This window comes from Lithobates pipiens, unplaced genomic scaffold, assembly GCF_037356315.1.
Source record: "Lithobates pipiens isolate NorthernLeopardFrog02 unplaced genomic scaffold, aLitPip1_a1.2 Scaffold_169, whole genome shotgun sequence".
NCBI lineage: Eukaryota > Metazoa > Chordata > Amphibia > Anura > Ranidae > Lithobates > Lithobates pipiens.
Window position 1 is genome coordinate 34,734 of NW_027507754.1, and position 21,422 is coordinate 56,155.

Genomic DNA, 21,422 nt, shown 5'->3' on the forward strand with positions numbered 1-21,422 from the left:
TGGCTGAACAGAATAACAAATCTTTTGACGGGTAACGCAGCTCTCTTAATATGTATTTTTAATGTTTATTTTCCCGTTTGCTTGTAGTTGAGCTTTAAATGTATTTAACCACTTTTAAAACATTCAGGACTGGTCCTCTTTACCTATTTATTTTTTATTTTTTTCTTGAATATAGAGAAGGCTTTGTTTCTATACTATTACAGGTGGCCATTACAATATTATGTCTGTTTTTTGTCAGGGTATGGCATTCACACTTGAAGAACGTCTGCAGCTTGGCATTCATGGCCTCCTTCCTCCATGTTTCCTGAGCCAAGATGTACAAACTCTGCGTGTCATCAAGAGTTATGAAACAAAGGCCAGCGATCTGGACAAGTATGTTAAAAGTTTGTTTAATTTTCATTTGATATCTGTGTGGCCCTGTTCCAGCTGGGTAACTGCTGGCAGATATAAGCAGTTGTGTTTTTTTCTTTTTTTGTTCACCATGTTTCTTTATAACACAAGCAGCACTTTATTGCTTAACCAGTTAAAGACCAGCCCCCGCAGTTGTACTGTTCCTGGGTGAATCACCGTTATTGTACGCTGTCTGCTTTAAGATCACCAGGGGGCACTAGAGCTGATACGTGTGGCCGGCGGCCGCAATGTCCACTGGCCACCCCGATCGCTCCTGAGAGAGACAGAATGGTGATCTGTCAATGCAAACGGGACAGATCCCTTTTTGTAAGGGAAGGAGAGACAGATCTGCTGTTCCTAGTGATCAGGAACAGCAATCTGTCTCCTCCTCCAGTCACTACACTGCCTCCCTAGGGAACACCTAACCCCGTGATGGCCCCCTAGTGTTAACCTCTTCCTTGCCAGTGATATTTATACAGTAATCTGTGGCTATTTTTAGCACTGATCGCTGTATAAATGTCAGTGGTCCCAAAAAAGTGTCAGAAGTGTCCAATCTGTCCGGCCACAATGTTGCAGTGCTTCTAAAAATTGCAGATCACCGCCATTACTAGTTAAAAATAATAGTAAAAATGCCATAAATCTATACTCTATTTCGTAGGCGCTGTAACTTTTGCACAAACTAATCAATATTATTGCCATTATTTAAAATATGTAGAAGAATACATATTGGCTTAAAATGATGAAGAAATTTTTTTTATTTTTTTTTTTATTTGTGTGTGTGTGTGAGTGTGTATTTGTATTTGAAGTCTCTAGTAGACCGCATTAGGAAAAGGTATGAGGGAAAATGGGAAAAGTGACCTGAGGTGTGCCGTAGTCATGTGGTCAGCATGCCTAAAGGGGGCATACCCAAGTATAGGTCAAAGAGAAGGAATAGAATGAAAAGTTGAAGGGCGGGTGGGACACGAGAGAACAGTTGACAGGCAATGGAAAATAGAGGGTGGGTTTAAATACAGCCTGACTCCTAAAAATACAGGCTGACCGCAGTCAGCCTTCCCATTTTTACTCTTGAGTCTCTAGTAGACCACATTAGGAAAAGGTATGAGGGGAAACGAGAAAAGTGACCTGGGGTGTGCTGTAGTCACATGGTCAGTATGCCTAAGGGGGAAAAAAATAAAGAAAGTAGGATGAGCTAGCAAACAATTAATTGAAAGTAATCGTGTGTAACATTAACCAGCCAAAAGCATGAATGCCCCTGACATCTCAACATGTGGATCAGGGATATATCTGTATCTATCACTTTTTGATCACATGACTGGGGACCCCTTGGCAAGAAGCAGTGGAAGCCACACCTATCCTGAAAGAATAGCCAGAATAAGCTTTGGGGTCCAAACCTAGGTTTGAAAGCAAGGTGCGGCAACGTTTCATGAACTGTGCTGAGAAGAGGGGAGCATGAGGGAGTAGAATTCTTGCCAGATATGTCTTAGTGCTGTAGAATAGCTTGAGCTATGAGTGGCAGAAGGCAATGAAAACCAATAGATATTGAATGTTTGTGACAATCACTCCCAGGATACTGAGACTGGCAAGCCTGGAAGGTATTCCGGGCCATGTCATGAGCCTTCCTGGCGTTACTTGATATTGACTTGTAGATCCAAACTGCCACATCAGCCCAGTGGGAACCTAGTCCATCGTTAGCAGCAAGAAATGCGGGGACAGTCTGGCACAGGCGCCTGTGTCTGGGATCTGTCAGAAAATAGCGGGTAGTTAAAACGGGACAGAGCATCTGCTGCTGTATTCTATACACCAATGATGAACCTAGAGTGTATGTAGAAATGGAACTGAAGGGACAGCCAACGTACAAAAGACATGATGAGTGAAGACCTGGGTCTGCCTTTGTTAAATTTCTGAGGTAGCTTGATTGTCCGTTGAGAAAACAACCATTTAACCTGTCCAAAAGCGGCCCCACGCCTGTGCTGCCGACACTATGGGGCAATTCTCGAACAAAGCTGACATCTGCACAAACCCTGGAATAGCCAAGATCTCGAATGGCCATAGCCCAGCTAGCCAGTGAGTGCCAAAAATAGCCGCATAGCTGTTGGTGGCTGCTGTATCAGTCAAGACTTGAGGAGAAAAGAACCGACTCTGCAGGGATGAACATGGCGATTCTGTTCCAATGATAGAGGAACTCGTCCCACATACGTAAGTTGGATATAGCCATGAAATCTAACTTGACCCGAGAGTCAGAGTCGGGGGCTGAAGGTAACAAAGCCAACAAACGTGAAATGAACGATCTACCCTGGGAAATGATCCTCATGGCAAAATTAAGTGTAGCACCCTCTACCTAAAGGTAGGTGCTAAAGTAGTATTTTTCTAGCCTGGTTGTGGTGATTTGTGATTTGGGACTGGGAGTGTCTAGTGTAGTGGGGGGTGTGGCCACCTGTACTTTGGCTCAGAGATGCCTTCTCTGCTTTCAGATGGATTGTTCTGGAAGAGGTAGGACCTGAGACCCAAGTGGCAGGCAGCTCATGTGAGGAGCCCTGACCAATTATCTCTTGGTATTGGCAGGGGGCAGGCCTCCCATATAAGCTGGGGTCACATATTTCCAAGGAGGAGTTCTGGGGAGCAGAAAGACAAAATGGAGATTTGAGGTGTTGTTCCACGTGTCCCCACGTGAGGGAGGAGGGATGGAGGAACCGCTAGACAGGAGCTAAAGATACAGATCTTCATCTCTAAGGAGGCATCTGACTGCTGTGACCAGGGAACACAGGACCTGGTTGTAAAGAGGATCAAGTAGTGAAAGTAGCAGTGAAGCAGAGGAGTTGGAGCAGCATTCTGTGACCGGGGGCACAGAACTGTTCTTGAGGAGAAGGTCAGCGTAACATAAGAGAAACTGGTCAGAGCCAGGGGTACACAGCATTGTTAAGCATGGACTGGCTGAAAGTAGAAGTCAGTTTATTGCCATGTGTCAGGTCAATGGGGAGAGTTGTCATGTCGTCTCTGGCCTGGTTAGCACATTGGTAATAACTTCCAAAGACTGGGTGACTGTCCGATTCATAGAATCTGGAGAAGGAAGCTGTGTGCATCTCTGGTTCTTTGGCTCATAAGACAACATCATTACGGTTTTCCAGTGGGAATTATTGGGAGTGGTTCCCTTTGTTCCTTTGGAAGGCAGTAATTATGCAGTAAAGGATTTGTACAAAGGAAAGAAGCAACAGTCAGTAAGGAAGTTAATGCACAGAAATACAAAGATACAAGGCCAAGGCCAAAAGTAATTTCAAGAATGTGCTGTATCCAGGGCTGCTGTTAGAAATCATGGGGCCCCATACAGCCTACCTGACAGGGCCCCCCCCCCCCCCCCGTGGTCGAGACATTCGGCACATGTATACTTTTATCCATGTATATGTGTGGCTGTGGGTAATGCCTCCAGTTATGATTGGCAGTGCACAGGGAGATGCTAACTGTTAAGTCTTGATTACTTTTGTGTTTTGGGTGGGGGGACGCAGTAAAAATATGCAGCTGAGCCACATTTTTACCATCCCCCAACCACTCCCCCTTATGCAGCAAAGGCACTACTTCTGTAGTACACCTGCAGGGTGTTTTACACAACATCCCGTCACTACTGCAGCACTATGGCAGTAGTGTCTTTGCAGCATAAAGGGGGAGTGGTTGGAAGATGGTAAAACTGTGGCTGAGCTGCACATTTTTACTGCCTCCCCCCCCAAACACAAACGTAAACAAGACCTAAGAGCATCTCGCTGTGCTTATGTGATTATCATCATTATGATGATGATCACACAGTACAGTTGTTGTATGCCTCTCTGTATGTTTGTTTCTGTACCTTCCAGAAAACGTGAGCCTGCACGTGCATCGGTATCCTTATGCTGCCTGCGCTCTCAACCACTTCTCTCTCATCTCCCGCCGCTCAGATACAGCCCGTCCTCTGCCCTCCTCGGTTACTAAGGGAGGAAAGGAGAATCACTCCGCCAGAGATCGGCTGTCATCAGCCGCGGCCAGCAGGAACTTTAAAAAAGTGCGGCGCTGGCTTTAGACGCCTGCACCCGAAATTGAAAAAATAGTCCCTCTCTGCTAATACCTCCTGGGCCCCTCTGCTGTACTGATGGGGCCCAGATAAAATAGAATTATGTTACAGCAATCCTAGGAACATTATCAATGCTTTCACCTGGGCAATGTGCTTTTACCAAAGCTGAAGAATAAAGTTGTCTGGGCCCCCCTGCTGGCCGGGCCCGGTACAGTAGGGCTGGCTGTACTGCCCTATCAGCGGCCCTGGCTGTATCCTGGGCATCTCATATTTCTCTCTTCTACTATCCAAGTTATACCCTACAATAAAAGCAACAAAACAGAGCAGAATGTCTGTTTATTGTCTTTATCATGGTGAATGGGAGGTTGGCAGCAGCCCTTATGAGGGTATCGCTACATAAGCATGCCTGACAGCGAGAGCATTTTCTCTGGAACAGGCTTGAGAGATCACGAACACATGTATCCAGTCTCTGATTCTGTCTAACTTGTCTGCAGGTAGACTGGCCTACATAGCACAAGTATCCAGCGTGATTCCCAGGAATGTAAGTGCAGTCACCGGGCCTTCCATTTTTCTTGCCACCAGTGGGATGTTGAGAGCAGAGAAAACTGATGTCAGGTTCTGTAGATCGGCGGGGCCTGTTTGAAACTTTTGATGAGGAGGAAATCATCCGGAGAGTGGATGACTTCTTGACAGTGTTCTATGTGGGTGAGTATCCTGCTGAGTGCCTGAGCAAAAGTATCAAACAGCCAAGGGCTGCTTCTGGACCCAAAAGCAAGTTTAGTAGAAAAATAATACAGACCCCTCCACTTTATCCCATGCCACTGCCAGAGTAACGGCAAAATCAGGAGAGGTTTGAAAGCATCCGCTATGTCAGCTGAATGAGCTGGGGCCAGGCGTTAACTCTGGAATGCCCTGGACGTACCTGGTAGGATGCCGGGGTAATGGAAGGCGCACTTGTTTTTTTACCTAAAGGTACAGGGCATGGTACCAAGGGGGTCCTGGAAACCTGATGTCCCTAGAACGGTAGGAGCCTCTGGGGTCGGACTCTGGTGGTTTTCCAAAACCTCAACCCTGGCCCGCAACTCCTGACAGGAGGTTGCTAGTGAGCTCAGGGTGGTGTGAAACTGTGAAAGGGACGGCGACAGACCATAGGGTAACCTGCTCAGCATTAGAGCCTGAAGCACAGGGGAATAGTCTGAATAGCTTCGCTTAGTGAGCCAAAGCCGGGTACAAAATACCCCTGTTTTGTAGTTCTACCATGAGTCTTTGGACAGTCCAGGTTCTTAAAGAGGAAGTAAAGGCAATTTTTTTTTTAAAAGCACACCCTGTAAGGCAAAGGCATAATGAGCTAGTATGCATAGAATACTAGCTCATTCTGAATAACTTACCTGAGAATGAAGCCCCCGAAGCGGTCCTCCGTCTTCCTCTTCGCCGCTGCCATGGATCCTGGAGCGACTTCCGGGTCCCGCGGCTCCGGCGCTGTGATTCGCCGGAGCCGTGATGACGACACTCCAGCGCATATTGCCGCGATCTGCGGCCTGCACCGTAGACAGCGGTGGCTGTCTTCGAGTAAATATCTCCTAAACCGTATAGCCTTAATCTAGGCTTACCTGTAGGTCAAAGTTGGTTGTAAGGGTTTACAACCACTTTAAGGAGGGCGTGCTACCATGTTCAGAACCCCTAGCCGGAGCAGGAGGGATGGAGGCAAAGTCTTTGATGTCCACTGCCTGTGACATGACCTATGCAATCGAGAACAACACTGTCGTAAGCAATAGAGCCAAGAGTTATAACCAAATGAACCCCAACTTACCCTAAGAAAATAAAAATCTCTATACTTTTTTGTTTTTGTTTTGTTTTGTTTTTGACATTGATATCAAACAGTATGACCTGTTTGATATTTAAAAAAAAATTAAGGGTTTACAATGAACGTATATATGTATGTCTAAATGGACAAGTTTGTACTAATCCAAGAGCAATATATATCTTTCACCCTTTAGCAAACTGCAATCAATTATTAATACAGCAAATTAACTCAATTCATAACTTTAACATGGTGTTTCATACCCACTTAAAGGACTGAAATAAATGGATGTAGATAAATCTAGAAGGATTCCTCTTAATCCATTCACCATGGTTTGTATGAGAAATGGAGATTATTATGTAAATTGCAGGTAAAAAACAGACTTTGGACAATCTGCAAGACAAGGGAGTATTTTCCTTGAAGGTTGTCCAGGTTTCTATTTTGTACCTGTAATTTACATAATAATCTCCATTTCTCATACAAACCATGGTTAATGGATTAGGAATCCCAATGAATATATCTGCATCTGTTATATCTCAATCCTTTAAAGTGGTTGTAAACCCTTACAAACCACTTTGACCTACAGGTAAGCCTAGATTAAGGCTTACCTGTAGGTCCAAGCAATATCTCCTAAACCTATATGGTTTAGGAGATATTTGCCCGAAAACGGGCACCGCTGTCTACGGCGCATGCGCCGTAGACATCGGCGCGCATGCGCACTGAGCGCGGCATTTCCAAGAATGGAGCTACCGCGCGTGTCGACTCCCGTGCGCATGCGCGGGAGTGACGTCATCGCGGCTTCGCCGAATGACAGCGGCGGAGCTGCGAGACGCCACCAGCAAGATGGATGCGGCGGACTACAGGGGACAGCGGCGACTTCGCTGGCTCCTGTGTCAGGTAAGTGACACATAATGGGCTACTATGCGATGCATAGTAGTCCATTATGCTTTGCCTTTGCAGGGAATGAAAGAGGAAGTAAACCCATCAGGGCTTACTTCCTCTTTAAGTGGCAACAGAATACCATATTAAAGACATGGCTTAGAGTCCGTTTATTTCAGATTTGTAATAACTGGCCGGGTCACTTTAAAAACCTACCCGATAATCATTTTGCCTTAAAGACTGTGCAAGTAATGAGGGAACATCCACTTAAGGTTGATATAACAAAGTGCGTAAATCGCTATTTGCTCTCCGTTGTACTCCACAGGGCTACATACACCATGGTAGGTATTCTACAATCCATTCAAAAAATGTGCGGTGGAGTCCGTGGTGACCCATGGAGTTCTCTCTCTGCAGAGCGCAATAAACATTTGAAAGGCATGCCACTGTTCCTTTTAAGTGTGCATTGTCCTGTATTAAAATCGGGGTGATTAAATAAACAATAATGACATTAATCAATTACATTAATATTTTTAATCAACACCCACTTCTCCCCCATTCAATAGGGGTAGGTCAAATTTGATTGTACCAGTTGTAACTGTAAATCTTTGTCTGTGACTTTTTATTTGCCTCCTTGAGATTTGTTTTATGTAATATTTCCTGACCAGTAATTAAGAGGTTCATGTTTAATTCTTTATACAATGTAATCTTTTTCACCTACAGTTTGTGATGTGTGTTCATTGCTGACCAGCACCTATCAAACAGTGAGAAGTGGGTGCTGATTAATAATAATGATTTTATTTATGTGTAGCACTAACCCCCGAAGGAGATGCTGGTTATTTTTGGGCTTACCGTTACCCTCCGTTCTCCTTGTTGCACGTCTAGCGGATGTCCCTTGGTAGATGGGCCAGTAACTTGAGACTGACAATAGATCCAGTTGAATGGATTTTATTTGCAAGCTTCAACCATTAAACAGTCTTTGAGGATTGGAAAGGAAGTTCAGGTACTCTCAATGTCAAAGTCAAAAACATTAAAGAACTTCCTTACTTTGACTGCATCCACAGAATAGCCATTCGCAGCGCTGGATGAACACTCAGGTTGGACAGTCCCTCTCTCACAAGGCCTAGCAGCCAACAAGGTGCTTACTTAGGAACAAGTCTCTGCCACAGACGTTGTTGTAAACCCTTAGAAAAACTAAGCTTGAGAACACTTGTAGGATACCTGGATCTTTCCGCCTGCTTGGAGATCTCCACAAGACCAGATTCTCTCGGTTACTTCAGCCCTTCCAGGCTCTTGCTAAGAAAACAAACCCGTACATGGTGTTCTTCTGAAGAGTCCTCCCTTGGAATGCTTGAATTACACTGGGTCTCTCTTGAACCGGAGACGGCACCCATCCACCTCAGAATAATCCTTTAGTTTCCTTGCCTCGGGCTAGCCAGTCCCAAGACATTAAAGTCGGGTGGATCCGCACCCCAGGCCATAGCCTTCCTGGGGGCTGGTCAGGAGGATCAGGACCATGTAGCCAGCACATCATACTGGACCAGAACCCCAAACCACGTGACCTCCGCACCTTAAGTACCCTCTCCCAGAAAGTACAGCAAGAACGCCCCTCCCACTGGGCAGGCTCAGAGAAAGAGTAACTTAAGCACCTGACCAGACCATAGTTCCATGCCTGCCAGAAGAGACAGTGCCCCTTGGGGTCAGGCATCTCACAGTCCAGTCAGACTAATGCTGAAGCCCAATTTATATAATTACACCCAAACCAAACTGCAGTTTAGGCAACTTTAATTTTAGAAAAAACACCTAGTGCGTGCTATTCAGGAGCTGCCAATACATATGATATTGATATTATTTGTTTAATCACCCCCCATTTTCTTACACGCTGTATTTGTGTTTTTGTTTTTTTTACAGAAGAATTCCAGGTATGGCATTTTCTACATAGGTACATTGATCGAGCCTGGACTATGTAACTATGCATATACAATCACACCTGTGGGATCTCTCTAGAATAGGGGTCTCCAAACCTTCTAAACAAAGGACCAGTTTACTGTCCTTTGGACTTTAGGGGGGGCGGACTGTGGCCAGAAGGAAAATTTTAACAGTTTTTCTGGCATTAGTGAGAGTAAACAATGCCCCATCTTTGGTATTAGGGGGATAGTGCCCCACTGTTGATGTCAGTGGCAGGAATTTTGTCTCATTGTTGGTGTCAGAGGGCAGAATAGTGTCTCACATCCTTGGGATGAATAGTGTCCCAAGAACTGGATAAAGGCAAGCAAAGGTCCGCATCTGGCCCCCGGGCCACAGTTTGGAGACCCCTGCTCTAGAAGCTGGAAATCACTATAGTAAACATCTTTATTCCTGTGAGCTCCACTTGCTTCTGGACCCCGTGCCAAGCACCTGCCCTGCTGCATCGTGATCACAGGAGGTTGGTCACTCAGCTCGGGCCCCATTTAGAGATTGCTTTGCATTCTCTCAGTAATTGCAAAGTGTTCTTTGGTTGGATGAGGTGTAGATGCAGGGCGTCACAATGTACCCCTCCTCCAGTCAGAGAATACTGTGCATTCATTGAGAGAATACAAAGCCTTCTCTGAAAGGCACTTGTGCCGAGCGGCCAAACTTCTATTTTCCTGATGCTGCAGGGCAGCCACTTGGCATGGGACTTGAAGCAAGTGGGGATCACTGGAGCTGGAGAAGCCATGTCTACTACAGAGATTTCCAGCAACTAGAGGGATCCCACAATGTAATTATGTGCTGTACATAGTTACATTGGTCCATGTAAAAGTGCCATACCTGAAATTCTTCTTAAAAACAAAACGAAGAAAAAAACAAATACAGTAAAGCAGCTCATACATTATGCAATTTTCTTTCCTTCCACCTGTGGAACAAGAAAATCGCTAGATCACCAATTGTGTTGATGGGGGAATCCCTCTCGCAGCACTATTGTGTTCTGCCGGGGGGGAGCCTTCCCTGCTGGCACAATACAATCATTAGTGTTGCTGGTTTATAGCCCGCGGCACTAATTATTCAGGAAATACCCAACAGACTCGTATAAAAATCAATTGATGGATCAACTTGTGCTCAACCAGGGTTTCCGTACATGGAAATTTGTACGGTCCCTGCTGAACCAGCCAAATTTCGATCTCTGTAGGGCTGGGTTAAAACGTACCTAAAAAGCACAGTGCCATGCCTCACAAATGCGAATTGAACTCAGTGGGTCACCACAGACTCCACAGTGAATTTTAAGTACATACAGGTACTCCTCGCTTAACGACCAGATTCTGTTCCAATGGCCAGGTTGGTAAACAAATTGGTTGTTAAACGAGTCACAAGTAATCAATATTTTAAGAATTCTTAACTACTGTACTATATTGTAAAAAAAAGTCTAAAACACACAACTCCAGCTCAATAATGTTGTTTTAATTTGCATAAGTACAGAACATAAACGAAAATTCTGTCATGTACAATACAATGATGCATAGCACGTCATAAGAGTGGGGAGAGCTGGTTGTAAGTCAGAGTGGTTATTAAACAGGTACGTCGTTAAACGAGGAGTATCTGTAGTAAGTACCATCCCTTGCACAAATTTTTTTACTTATTTTTTTTTTAACTACACTTATGCTTTAAGGCAGAACTTAAGGCCTTCAGCCCTAGTGGAGGCCTTAAGCCCTTGTACACACGGCCGGAGAATCCGTCGGAATGTGTCCTATCGGACCGTTTTGTCGGATAATCCGACTGTGTGTGGTATGCATCACACTGTTTCCGTCGGAATATCCGTCGGACCCAATTTTCCAACTTGTTGGAAATATTTTCCGACAAACTGGTCCGATCGGACATACTTCGATCATGTGTAGAGAATTTTGATCGGACAAAGTGCCACGTATGCTCAGATCAAATTCCTACATCAAAGCTACTGGCTACTAGCGCGAACGTAGTCCCGTCGTAACGAAATAACGTCATCACGTTCTGAACGATCGGATTTTCTGATAACTTGGTCCGACCGTGTGTATGCAACAGTTTCGGACACAATCCGTCGGACAAAATCCGTCGGACAAAATCCAATGGATTTGGTTGGCAGAATGTCCAACCGTGTGTACAAGGGCTAAGGGGCATTCCCCTCACCACAGCTGCACGTATACAAGGGGTAGATACATGTGCCATTGCAGGGCAAGGAAAGCCCCAGCTGCAGATAATTGGCCTATACTGGTGACCATGTTCTGGTGGGTTCAAACACATAGGTTTGACTTTGAATCCTAGTCCTAACATGCCCCAGCTCATCACTGCCCAGGAACAACCAAACCACAGCTCCAACTAGGACTAGTTCACTTCACGGCTTTGAAAACCTTCTTCTTTAAAGCTATGTCTGTGGATGGCTCCGGGGATTAATGCTCATGAGATACAGCAGCAAGGTTAGGTGTCAATATGTCTGTCTTGTGCTCAAGGTTGCCCCTCCCCCCCCATGGACCTGTGCTACTTTTGAACGTGGAAACTGACATTGATACATGGTCTTTATTTCTGGTACCTTACAACATGTTGTATCTCCAGAACAAGAAGAAAAAAAAAAAAGATTTCTTTGACTTGAGCTATAATTGCATAACAATCTCCATGGCTTATTTTAACCAGTTACTAAACATAGAACAAGTATTGCTTATTCACAGATAAAAGATGTGACAGAAGATTTGGTGGAGCTATAGGAAAACCGAGTTTAATTCTCTCAGAACTTTTTCACTGTAACTAGTTAACTGTTGTCTGGTTGCCACAACCACTAGAAATTAACCTAGGAGGTCCATAGCTCAAAATGTACACAGACCCTGTCAAAATGCCTTGGTTTTTTTTGTTTTTTTGATCACACACAGTATATAAAGTTCCATTGCAAAGAAAAAGAAAATCAGCACATAGTTTACATATAGCACAGTGGTTCTGTTCTAACTTTCCCTTCTGTTAACCTTCAGATACATCATCCTGATGACTTTACAAGACAGGAATGAGAAGCTCTTCTATCGCGTGCTGACTTCAGACATCGAGAGGTTCATGCCTATTGTATACACACCCACGGTGGGCCTGGCATGTCAGCAGTACGGCTTGACTTTCAGAAGACCACGGTGAGAAATGTGTTATTGGAAGGTTTCCAGCACATACATTATGTACAGTATAATGCAATGACTCTTCTGCCATAACAGACATAGTCTTTGGGCACCTGTAAGCAGTGCACGTGATGGTGTAATCAGCTTTGCGAACATTCCATACTCTCAGGCCATTTTGAAGTTGGACACAGGTGTACATACCTGCCTCCTATGAACTTTCATATTTGCTCTCTAAACCCTGGTTACTTGAGTGAGCATTTTTAGACTCTAATGCTTATACACTTTGCCATTATTAGTTACTTTATTTCTGCGAAAGAGATTTTCCGTATTAATCATGAAACAAGTCCATTACCCCATATTGGCCAACTGAGCTTCTGCTGAGACCACATCTCTGTGCTGCTGTAGAAAAGCAGCTGACCACTCTTCTACAATAGTAGAATAGCCGAATAAAAGATGCCACAACACTTTGTCGGGAACGGCAGGCCCTGCCAGTAAAATCTTCACGACCACAATCCCAAAGAGTAATATTCTTGGACATGGTGTCGACTTGAGAGAATATTTAATCTTTTTTGTTTTAGATCATCTTTATTATTTTCTTATATAAAAAAATTCACCAAACAATTACAATTACATTCAGTCCTAAGGCATTGAGGTTTACACAAGTCCCTCAATGTCTTCACATTTACATATGTACTTTCCACTGCTTATCTATAACAATATTAGGTGGTGGCCTGAGAGGAGGGGATATTTGGAGTGGAGTCAACCGGTGTGTAGGAGAGGGAGAGAAAGAATAAAAAAAAAAAAAAAAAAAAAGAGGTGGGTGTGGAATTTAAATTTCTCCCCAGTGTTATTTCCCTTCTTTATGTGTTTTTTTTTTTTTTTTTTTTCCTTTTGTGCCTTTGTGGTTCCTTTTATTTATAAAAAAAAAAAAAAAAAAAAGTGGGGGGGAGTTTTAAATTTCTCCCCAGTGTTATTTCCCTTCTTTATGTGTGTTTTTGTGCCCTTGTAGTTCCTTTTTAAAAAAAATAAATAAAATTATTATTTTCTTATTTAATCATTATTTCGTGCTTTTATTCCGTTTGTGATCCCTTGGTGTGTTGTTTGTGCTTTGTGCTTAGGAAAGTCCTCGGCTTTCCTTTATGTTTCCTAACAATTATGTTGTTTATTTTGGTGTCTCCCCCACTGGTTGTCTCCCCTCCCTTCCTCTTCCCTCAGGCCCCCCCTCCAATTACATTTCCATCATTTATTCACTTCCCATATACCTTCAACCATACTACAGACAACAAAATTTATAAGTTGTGGTTTGGGTTCGTATTATCCCTTTACCCCTTGTATGATGTACCTTTGGAGTGCACGAGTTTGCACAGCAGCTTCTTAATTTTTTCTCTTTCCCCTCCTTTCTCCCTCTCCCTGTCAGGGATCTCTGGGAGACTCCGGAGGGGTTTTTTAATCTGGTATAACTTACTCTTTCTCTATTTCTCGGGAATAGTGCTTCCAGCCTGCCCATATATTTTTATATTTTTCTTGTTGTTCTTTTATATCGTATATCCATTTTTCAGCTTCCATTATTTTATCTACCTCCCCCTTCCATTCCAATATAGTGGGACATGTTATCTGTTTCCAATATCTAGGTATTAATATTTTGGCTGCATTCAGCAGATGTGGTGTGACTCCTTTTTTATAAGCTTTAATGGATCCTTCTGTCCCATGAAACAGAAATTGTAGGGGTGTCATTTCTATTGGTTTTGCTGTTATCCTCCCAATCCATTTAGCCACTCCCTCCCAAAAAATCCCAATTTTTGGGCAGTCCCACCATAGATGAAGGTATGTCCCCTTATCCTTACATCCTCTCCAGCAATGCCCATCCGCTGTTGGATATATCTCTGCTATTCTGGCTGGGGTTCGATACCATCTAGCTATAAACTTGTATGACATTTCTTGTATTGCTGCGCTTATTGATGTCTCATGTGTCATTTCCATAATTTTTTTTATTTGTGTTGGTCTAAATGTGTATTTTAGTTCTTTCTCCCACTCTCTTATAAAGTAAGGAATTGTGCTACTTTGTTCACTAAGGACTAATTTATATATCTGGGATAGTAAGTTATTTGGTTTTTCTATTTTCATACACATCTTCTCATATGTCGTAAGGGAGCTCAGCGGTCTTACTTGAGGTTCTAATTTATTAAAGAAGTCTCTCATTTGGTAATATCTCCATCTCGACATATGTATTTCTCCTTGTGATGTTATTAATTCTGTTAAAGGAAGTAAGCTTCCCGATGGAGCATATCTTAGGCACCTTGTATTGCCCCCTGAGCCCCAAGAACCTAATGCTCCCTTTTCTTCCCCTGGTGGAAACCATGGATATCCCCCTAATGGGGCCATTGGTGATGTGCGTGGGGCATATTTTCCATTCTTGTTCATTCTATCCCATACTGCTAATGTATTCCGTGTTAGTGGTGATGTCCACTTTGCTAAAGCTCTATTCGTGGCCTGTATCCATGGCGCCCCTGCTAGATTTCTGCCCGCCATACTTTCTTCTACCGAAACCCATGCCTTGTTTGAGGAGTCATGACACCAGTTTAGTATTCGTACCATAGACATTGCTTTGTAATACATGAAGACATCTGGAAGCCCTATTCCACCTTCCTTCTTATTTCTACGCAGTATATCATATGCTATTCTAGGGTTTTTATCGTTCCATATAAAGGATATAAACATTTTACGAATTCTCTTAAAAAAGACCTGAGGCACTGCTTTAGGTACGGTATTTAAGATATATATTATTCTAGGTAATATATTCATTTTCAAAATGTTTATCCTTCCAAACCATGTCAGTGAATGACCCTTCCACCTATTTAGATCTTTAGTTATTTCTATTATTAGAGTTCCATAATTAAGTTCATATAAAGATTTAGTTTCCGCCGTAATATGTACTCCTAAATAATATAATGATTTTTTTTCCCATTTAAATGGGAGGTTATCCTTCATTACCCTTGACATCAATGGGGGTACATGACATGGTAGTATTATAGATTTTTCCATGTTTATTTTAAAATTGGACATTTTTCCATATCTCTGGACCTCCTCCATTAGTGCCATTATTGATCCCTGTGGTTCTGAAAGATAGAATAATAGGTCATCAGCATATGCTGATACCTTATGCTCCTCAGATCCTATTCTTATCCCTTTTATTCCCTTATTTTCTCTCACCCTGCACAGAAATGGTTCCAGAGTCAAGGCAAACAGTATTGGGGACAGGGGGCACCCCTGTCTTGTGCCGTTTCGTATATCAAAGCATCCTGATAGAATACCATTTACCTTCACTCTTGCCCTGGGTTTTGCGTATAGGGCTTCTATCCATCCCATCATTCGCTCTCCCATTCCTATTGCTCTCAGTACTTCTTTCATGAAGTCCCAGTCCACTCTATCAAATGCCTTTTCGGCATCCATTGATAGCATTGTCCTGGGTAATTTATCTGGGCCATTTTGCATCCAATAAAGTATGTGTAGGGCTCGAATGGTGTTATCTTTGGTTTCTCTGCCTTTCATGAAACCCGTTTGGTCACGATGGACCAATTGTGTTACCTCTTCTTGTATTCTAGTAGCTATGATTTTTGCCATTAATTTAGTATCTGAATTAAGCAGTGATATTGGTCTGTAATTAGCACATTCCTGTGGGTCCTTCCCTGGTTTCGGTAAAACTGTTATATATGCTAGCAGTGCTTCTGAGGACATTGGGTTAGAGGCAGTAATATTATTGAAATATCTGCACAGAGGTATTTCTAAAATTTGGGCAAACTTTTTATAGTATGCATTGGTTAGCCCATCGGGTCCTGGGCTTTTCCCCCTCGGCAGGTTCTCAATTGCTTTTCTTATTTCCTCTTTGGTTATTGGTTCTTCTAGTTTTTCTATTAACCTGGAGGGGAACTTTGATATTGTAGAGCTACTAATATAGTCTCTCATTTCTTCTATCCTCCCCCTATCTTCTGCCTGTTCTAGAATGGGTTGGATATTATATAGTTTCTTATAATATTGTTGAAATTCTTTTGCTATTGATTTTGTGTCTTTTACTTGTTTATTTTCTATTCTAATTTCATGTACATGGGATAATTCCCTCTTTTTTTTTAGTTGTCTAGCCAGTAATCGGCCACATTTATTCCCATGCTCATAAAATCTATTTGTTATAAATCTATATTTATCCCTGACCCTTCTGTCCAGACACCTGGAGAGCTCCTCCCTCATAATTCCCAGCTGCCTGGCATCTCCTAGTTCGCAAGTACTTTTATGTTTGTTCTCTAATTCCTTTATTCTTTCCAACTGATCTTCTATCTCTTTTCTTTTTTCCCTCTTTACTCGCGTTCCGTGTGCTATTAATTCTCCTCTAATTACCGCTTTGTGGGCTTCCCACACTGTTTGCTCCGATACTTCTTCTGACGTATTTAAATCGAAATACTCCTCTAATTTATGTTGGAGGTCCTCTAGTATTATTTTACTGTCCAGTAATGACTCGTTTAGTCTCCACGTTCGTTCCTTGTGACCCGCGTGTATAGGGAAGATCTCCGCCACCACCGGGGCATGATCCGAGATCGTTATTGGCTTTATGCTTACTGTTTTTACGTATTCTAAATAATATTGATCTACCAAGATCCAGTCCAACCTGGAATAGGTATTATGGCTCTTTGAGTAGTAACTGTAATTTTTTTTTTCTCCGTTTAATGCCCTCCAACTATCTACCAAGTGTGAGGATTGAAATAATTTTTTAACATGTTTAAGTGCTCTAAATGATAGTGGTGTTTTCCCTGTAGTTGTGTCTAGTTTAGTATCAACAATAACATTAAAATCCCCTCCAAGAATCAAAAACCCTTCCCTAAATTTTTCTAACGCTTTTAGTGTTTTTCCCAGGAAATCAACTGTGTGTGTGTTGGGGGCATATATTGAAGCGAATGTGTACATTTGTCCCTGCAGTGTTCCTTTAATAAAAAGGAACTTCCCTTCTAAGCCTGTGTTCACCACTATGGATGTTAAAGGACACGTGTTCCCAAAGGCTATCGATACTCCTCTAGCTCTCGCAATGGGCGATACTGCATGAAACCACTGGTTGTATGGGAATAACGGTAGCCTTGGTACAGATCCTGACGTGAAATGTGTTTCCTGTAGAAATACTATATCTACAGCTTGATGATTTAATTCTTGCCAAAGGCGGCCCCTTTTTTGAGGTGAGCACAATCCCCTTACATTATAAGTCATTATTTTAAACGTTTTAGCCATTCTTTTAATCTGAGTAAATATGTACCATTCTTAATCTGTTGCTGCACATCTCGTGTTCCCCGCCTCCATGTACACCTGCGGTAAAAACTTAAAAAAAAAATCCATACTGACCCCATCCACAACTTAACACTTTACTTTGTAAAATGTACCAACTAACGGTAGGGTGGGCCCGCTTGGTTGCTCCTTGTTCCTCCCGAGCCCTCCCTCCTTCCTGCATATTGCAGGTTTATCGATCCCTTTCCACGGGACCTGCCTAATTGGAAAAAATAAATAAATAAATAAATAAAAAAAACAGACAAAAATACAAAAAAAAAAAAGAAAAAACAAACACCAAAAATTACAATAAAATTAAGTGACAAGTTTAAGCACCAACCCGTACTTCCCCCCTTCCCCCTTTGCTTTATTCATTTCTATTACTTCCTAAGTCTCTCTTCTCTTCCCTGCTTTCAGTCTTTTATACTAAAGAGTACTATAATCTTTCCTTAACCTTTTCCTCCCACTTGGGACCATGGCTCAGGTCGTTGAATTAGTGTCTTGATATTAGTTATTCTCCAATCCTGAAAGTCCACAAGTGGGAGTTCTAGTATTTCTAAGAACTCTTTTAAATCATCCCTGGTGCGTAGTACTGCTGTTTTCCCGTTCCTTGCTGCTATTAAGCGAAAAGGGTACCCCCATCGGTACTTAATGTCTGCTGCCTGTAGAGCTTCCAATAACGGTCGGACCATTCTGCGCTGCATTAATGTACGACGGGATATGTCAGGGAACAAAAGGATATGGGCTCCTTCGTATTCAATTGTAGAGGTATCTCGTGCAATCCTAATTATTGTTTCTTTTATTGTGTACTTATGCAATTTGCATATCACATCCCTAGGCTTGTCTTTATTTTGAATACCGAAAGATGTAACACGGTGAACTCTATCCATTTCAATGAATTCCGGCGCAGCTGTTCCCATAATTTGGCAGAATAGCTTTTGGACTACCATAGGCAGGTCGTTGCTGTGATATTTTTCCGGTAGTCCTCGTATGCGTATATTCTGTCGCCGATCCCTGTTCTCAAATTCGTCCATTTGATCTCTATAATTATTCATTACTTCCTCGTGGCGTTTAATAGTGTCTTGGTTCTCTGCTACTGCCTGTGCCATATCTTCTTGGGTGTTCTCAATTCCTTCCAATCTATTACCTATTGCCACCACTTCTTCCCTTAGTTCTTCTACTGCTAGCTTACATGATTTCTCTACTGTTGCTATTAGCTGTTGAATGTCCGCCTTCGTAGGGAGGGCCTTTATATGCTCTCTTAGATCCCATTCTATATTTATGCTTTCCGTCTCTGTCCCCTCAGAACCTCTTTTATTTTGCTCTGTCATACTGGGGTTTTCCGGTCTCTCTTTTATCCTTTCTTTCCTTAGTGTGTCAACCTGAGGTCCCTTATGGTCTTTACTCTTCACCCTTCTTTCTGTTTGCTCTTCCTCATGTGTATTACCTCCATTGTCAGTTGTATGTTGGGTTACTTTATCTTCACTAATTATTGTTCTTTCCTTGTCAGGGGATCTTTGTAAATCCGCTCCCTGGTCTGTTGCAGTACCTTCCATTATTGAGAGTCTTTTTTTTTCCACCCTTATGCCACCATCCCTCCAATCCTCTTTCAAACTTCCTGGGGTTTGTATTCCTTCTCTTTGCCTTCCCTCCAAGTAATTTCCGCTAACTCTCCGCTCCTCTTTGCCTGCGGTTTGTAACCCCCGGCCATACCCTATTGGCTCATTGTGGTTCAATGTTGATACTCCTCTTCCAGCCTTTGTATGTCCGCTTGCCATCTCCAGGCTCCCCCGTCTCCCCTCTTGGCTCCGGGTTGTTAGCCGTTCTCCCTTTTGCGGCGTCAGGTAGGCTCGCAATACACTTGCCGAGTTCCTGCTTCCGCCTGCTGCTGGTTGTAATGCCGCACGTCTGCGTGTTGTCATTCCTGCTGCTTACTCTTCCCCACTTCCTTTATTCTTTGTTATCTCTTTAATTCTCTTTATATAAATGTCCGTTCTCTTTGCTACCCCATGCTATGCATCCGTGCTTCTATCAGGTCTTTAAGAAGCCCGGGTGTATGGGGGAGGGGGCTCTCCAACTACTCACCAGCCTCTTTTATAGCCAAGCTATGTCTACAACCATAAACGATTTTCAGCATATAAATATATATAATGATGTGTGCTAGGGTTCTCTGCTACCCGGTTCCTTTAAATCGTATCACAAAAGTCCATGCGCCTTTATACATGTATTCATATATTTATACAGCCTTTATATATGTACTCAGGGTGGGTCAGACCTGTATTCAGAGTTACTTCATTCAGAGTTCAAAATTACTTTTCCATAGAGAATATAATAATAGTTCTCTCACCCTCTCTTCTGATGTTCTCCGGGCTGTTCTCCAGGCTATTCTCTTGTGTATCAGCAATCCAGGTTAGCATGGGGTTCACAAACCTACTCCACAGGATCCGTTCGTGCCTCCAGCCTAACCCCCGCTGGCCGCGCCGGCAACACGATCTGTCAGCCCTTCATAACTCCACACTGGTGTGTAGGAGGTCCCGGAATCTCGCGAGGTCTTCGGCTCCTCCCGCTGGACTCTCCGCTCTGGTGCTCCGTCACCCGCTCTGTGCCGCACGACCCCGCCGGTCCACCAGTCCCAGCAGCCGGGCACCTCTCGGATGTAGGGGATGAAAAGGGGCCGCAAGAGGGGAGGAGAGGAGAGGATATGAGGATGGAGGCAGCAAGAAGGTAAGGCCTTTCCAGCCTAATGGGGGGTATCCTCGGATTTGCAGCTAGTTGGCCGTTCCGTCGTCCCCTTCCAAGGGGTAGGGAAGTCGGTCGTTCATCTCGCTGAGACTTCTTCCTAGCAAGGGAGGGGGGAGCGGCGTCAGTCACTCACTCACTCGTACACTCCTCTCCACCGGAAGTCCGGCATTCCTCGAGAGAATATTTAATCTATGTTCTATTCCACCTGTGCACGCTCCTAGGCTTAAAGTCGTGCTGTCAATGACAGCTGCCTGTCTTTTATGCAGGCCATACAAATGCAGGCAATTCCAAACAAATTTTGAAAATTCGAAAGTTTGTTTGTTTTGTAATGCGATGGTGCCACCATTGATTTCAAAATTTGGCCAACCAAGCCTTCAATTTCATCTCATGTTACTACAGAAATTAATTTTTGTGGCCGGGAATCTTCTTTTGTTTCTAGGTCACAGCTCATGCGCAATTCTTTTTCAATTTTGTATCTCGCACCATTCTCCCATCATTGATTAAAAATTTGTTCGATTTTTTTTAAAAACATTTCCCAACATCACTCAAATTTCAATGGCCGCACAAAAACGTCAGTTGCTGTGGCCCACTAATGGTGCGAAATATGAATGAAAATTCTTAGTTACGAATCTTTCGAAAGAAAATTATTTTGGTATTCAACACATGTATGGCCGGTCTTAAGCCCCGTACACACTATGAGAAAATCGGACGAACGGTTGGCCAGGTTTTCCTCGATTTTTCACAGCATCAGAACCGACGATAGAGGAAATGTACAAAAATTCGACAAAGGCTTTTTTTTTTCATTATTTTTTGTATTTGATCATGCACAGTCCTTCGTATCTGATATTTCTCATACGAAAACGGTACTCATTAAGCAAAAATCATTCGTTCTGCTCCCATACAAGAAAACATTTGGAGTTTGTCCCTTCAGAAATTTTCATTTGGAATGTTGGAATCGTCTGTCGAAAGTTGTCTATACACCATCAGAAAAATCAAAAGATCGCTCCTCGGATGAAAATGTTCACCTGATTTTCTTATAGTGTGTACGAGCCATTAGCCTAGTGATTGGAAACTGCAATAATTGGCTCCTGAGCAATGTGCTTTGTTTACACATTGACCAGTCGCTGTCATTTTTTCACTGTCTGCTGACTGTGTCGGTCACTGTGGATTGCAGTACATACAAATATATTTTAAA

The 21,422-nt window shown here is 43.1% G+C and overlaps 1 protein-coding gene across 1 annotated transcript in view; it reads left to right on the forward strand.

Moving 5' to 3' along the window:
* The first annotated feature begins 236 nt into the window (after window positions 1-236).
* ME3 (malic enzyme 3) overlaps window positions 237-21,422 on the forward strand; it is a 200,940-nt gene continuing 179,754 nt past the window's right edge. The window contains exons 1-2 of the mRNA XM_077484919.1: window positions 237-372; window positions 12,053-12,202. Coding sequence (XP_077341045.1) covers window positions 242-372; window positions 12,053-12,202 — 281 coding nt within the window. The 5' untranslated portion in view covers window positions 237-241. The remainder of the gene's footprint in view (window positions 373-12,052; window positions 12,203-21,422) is intronic.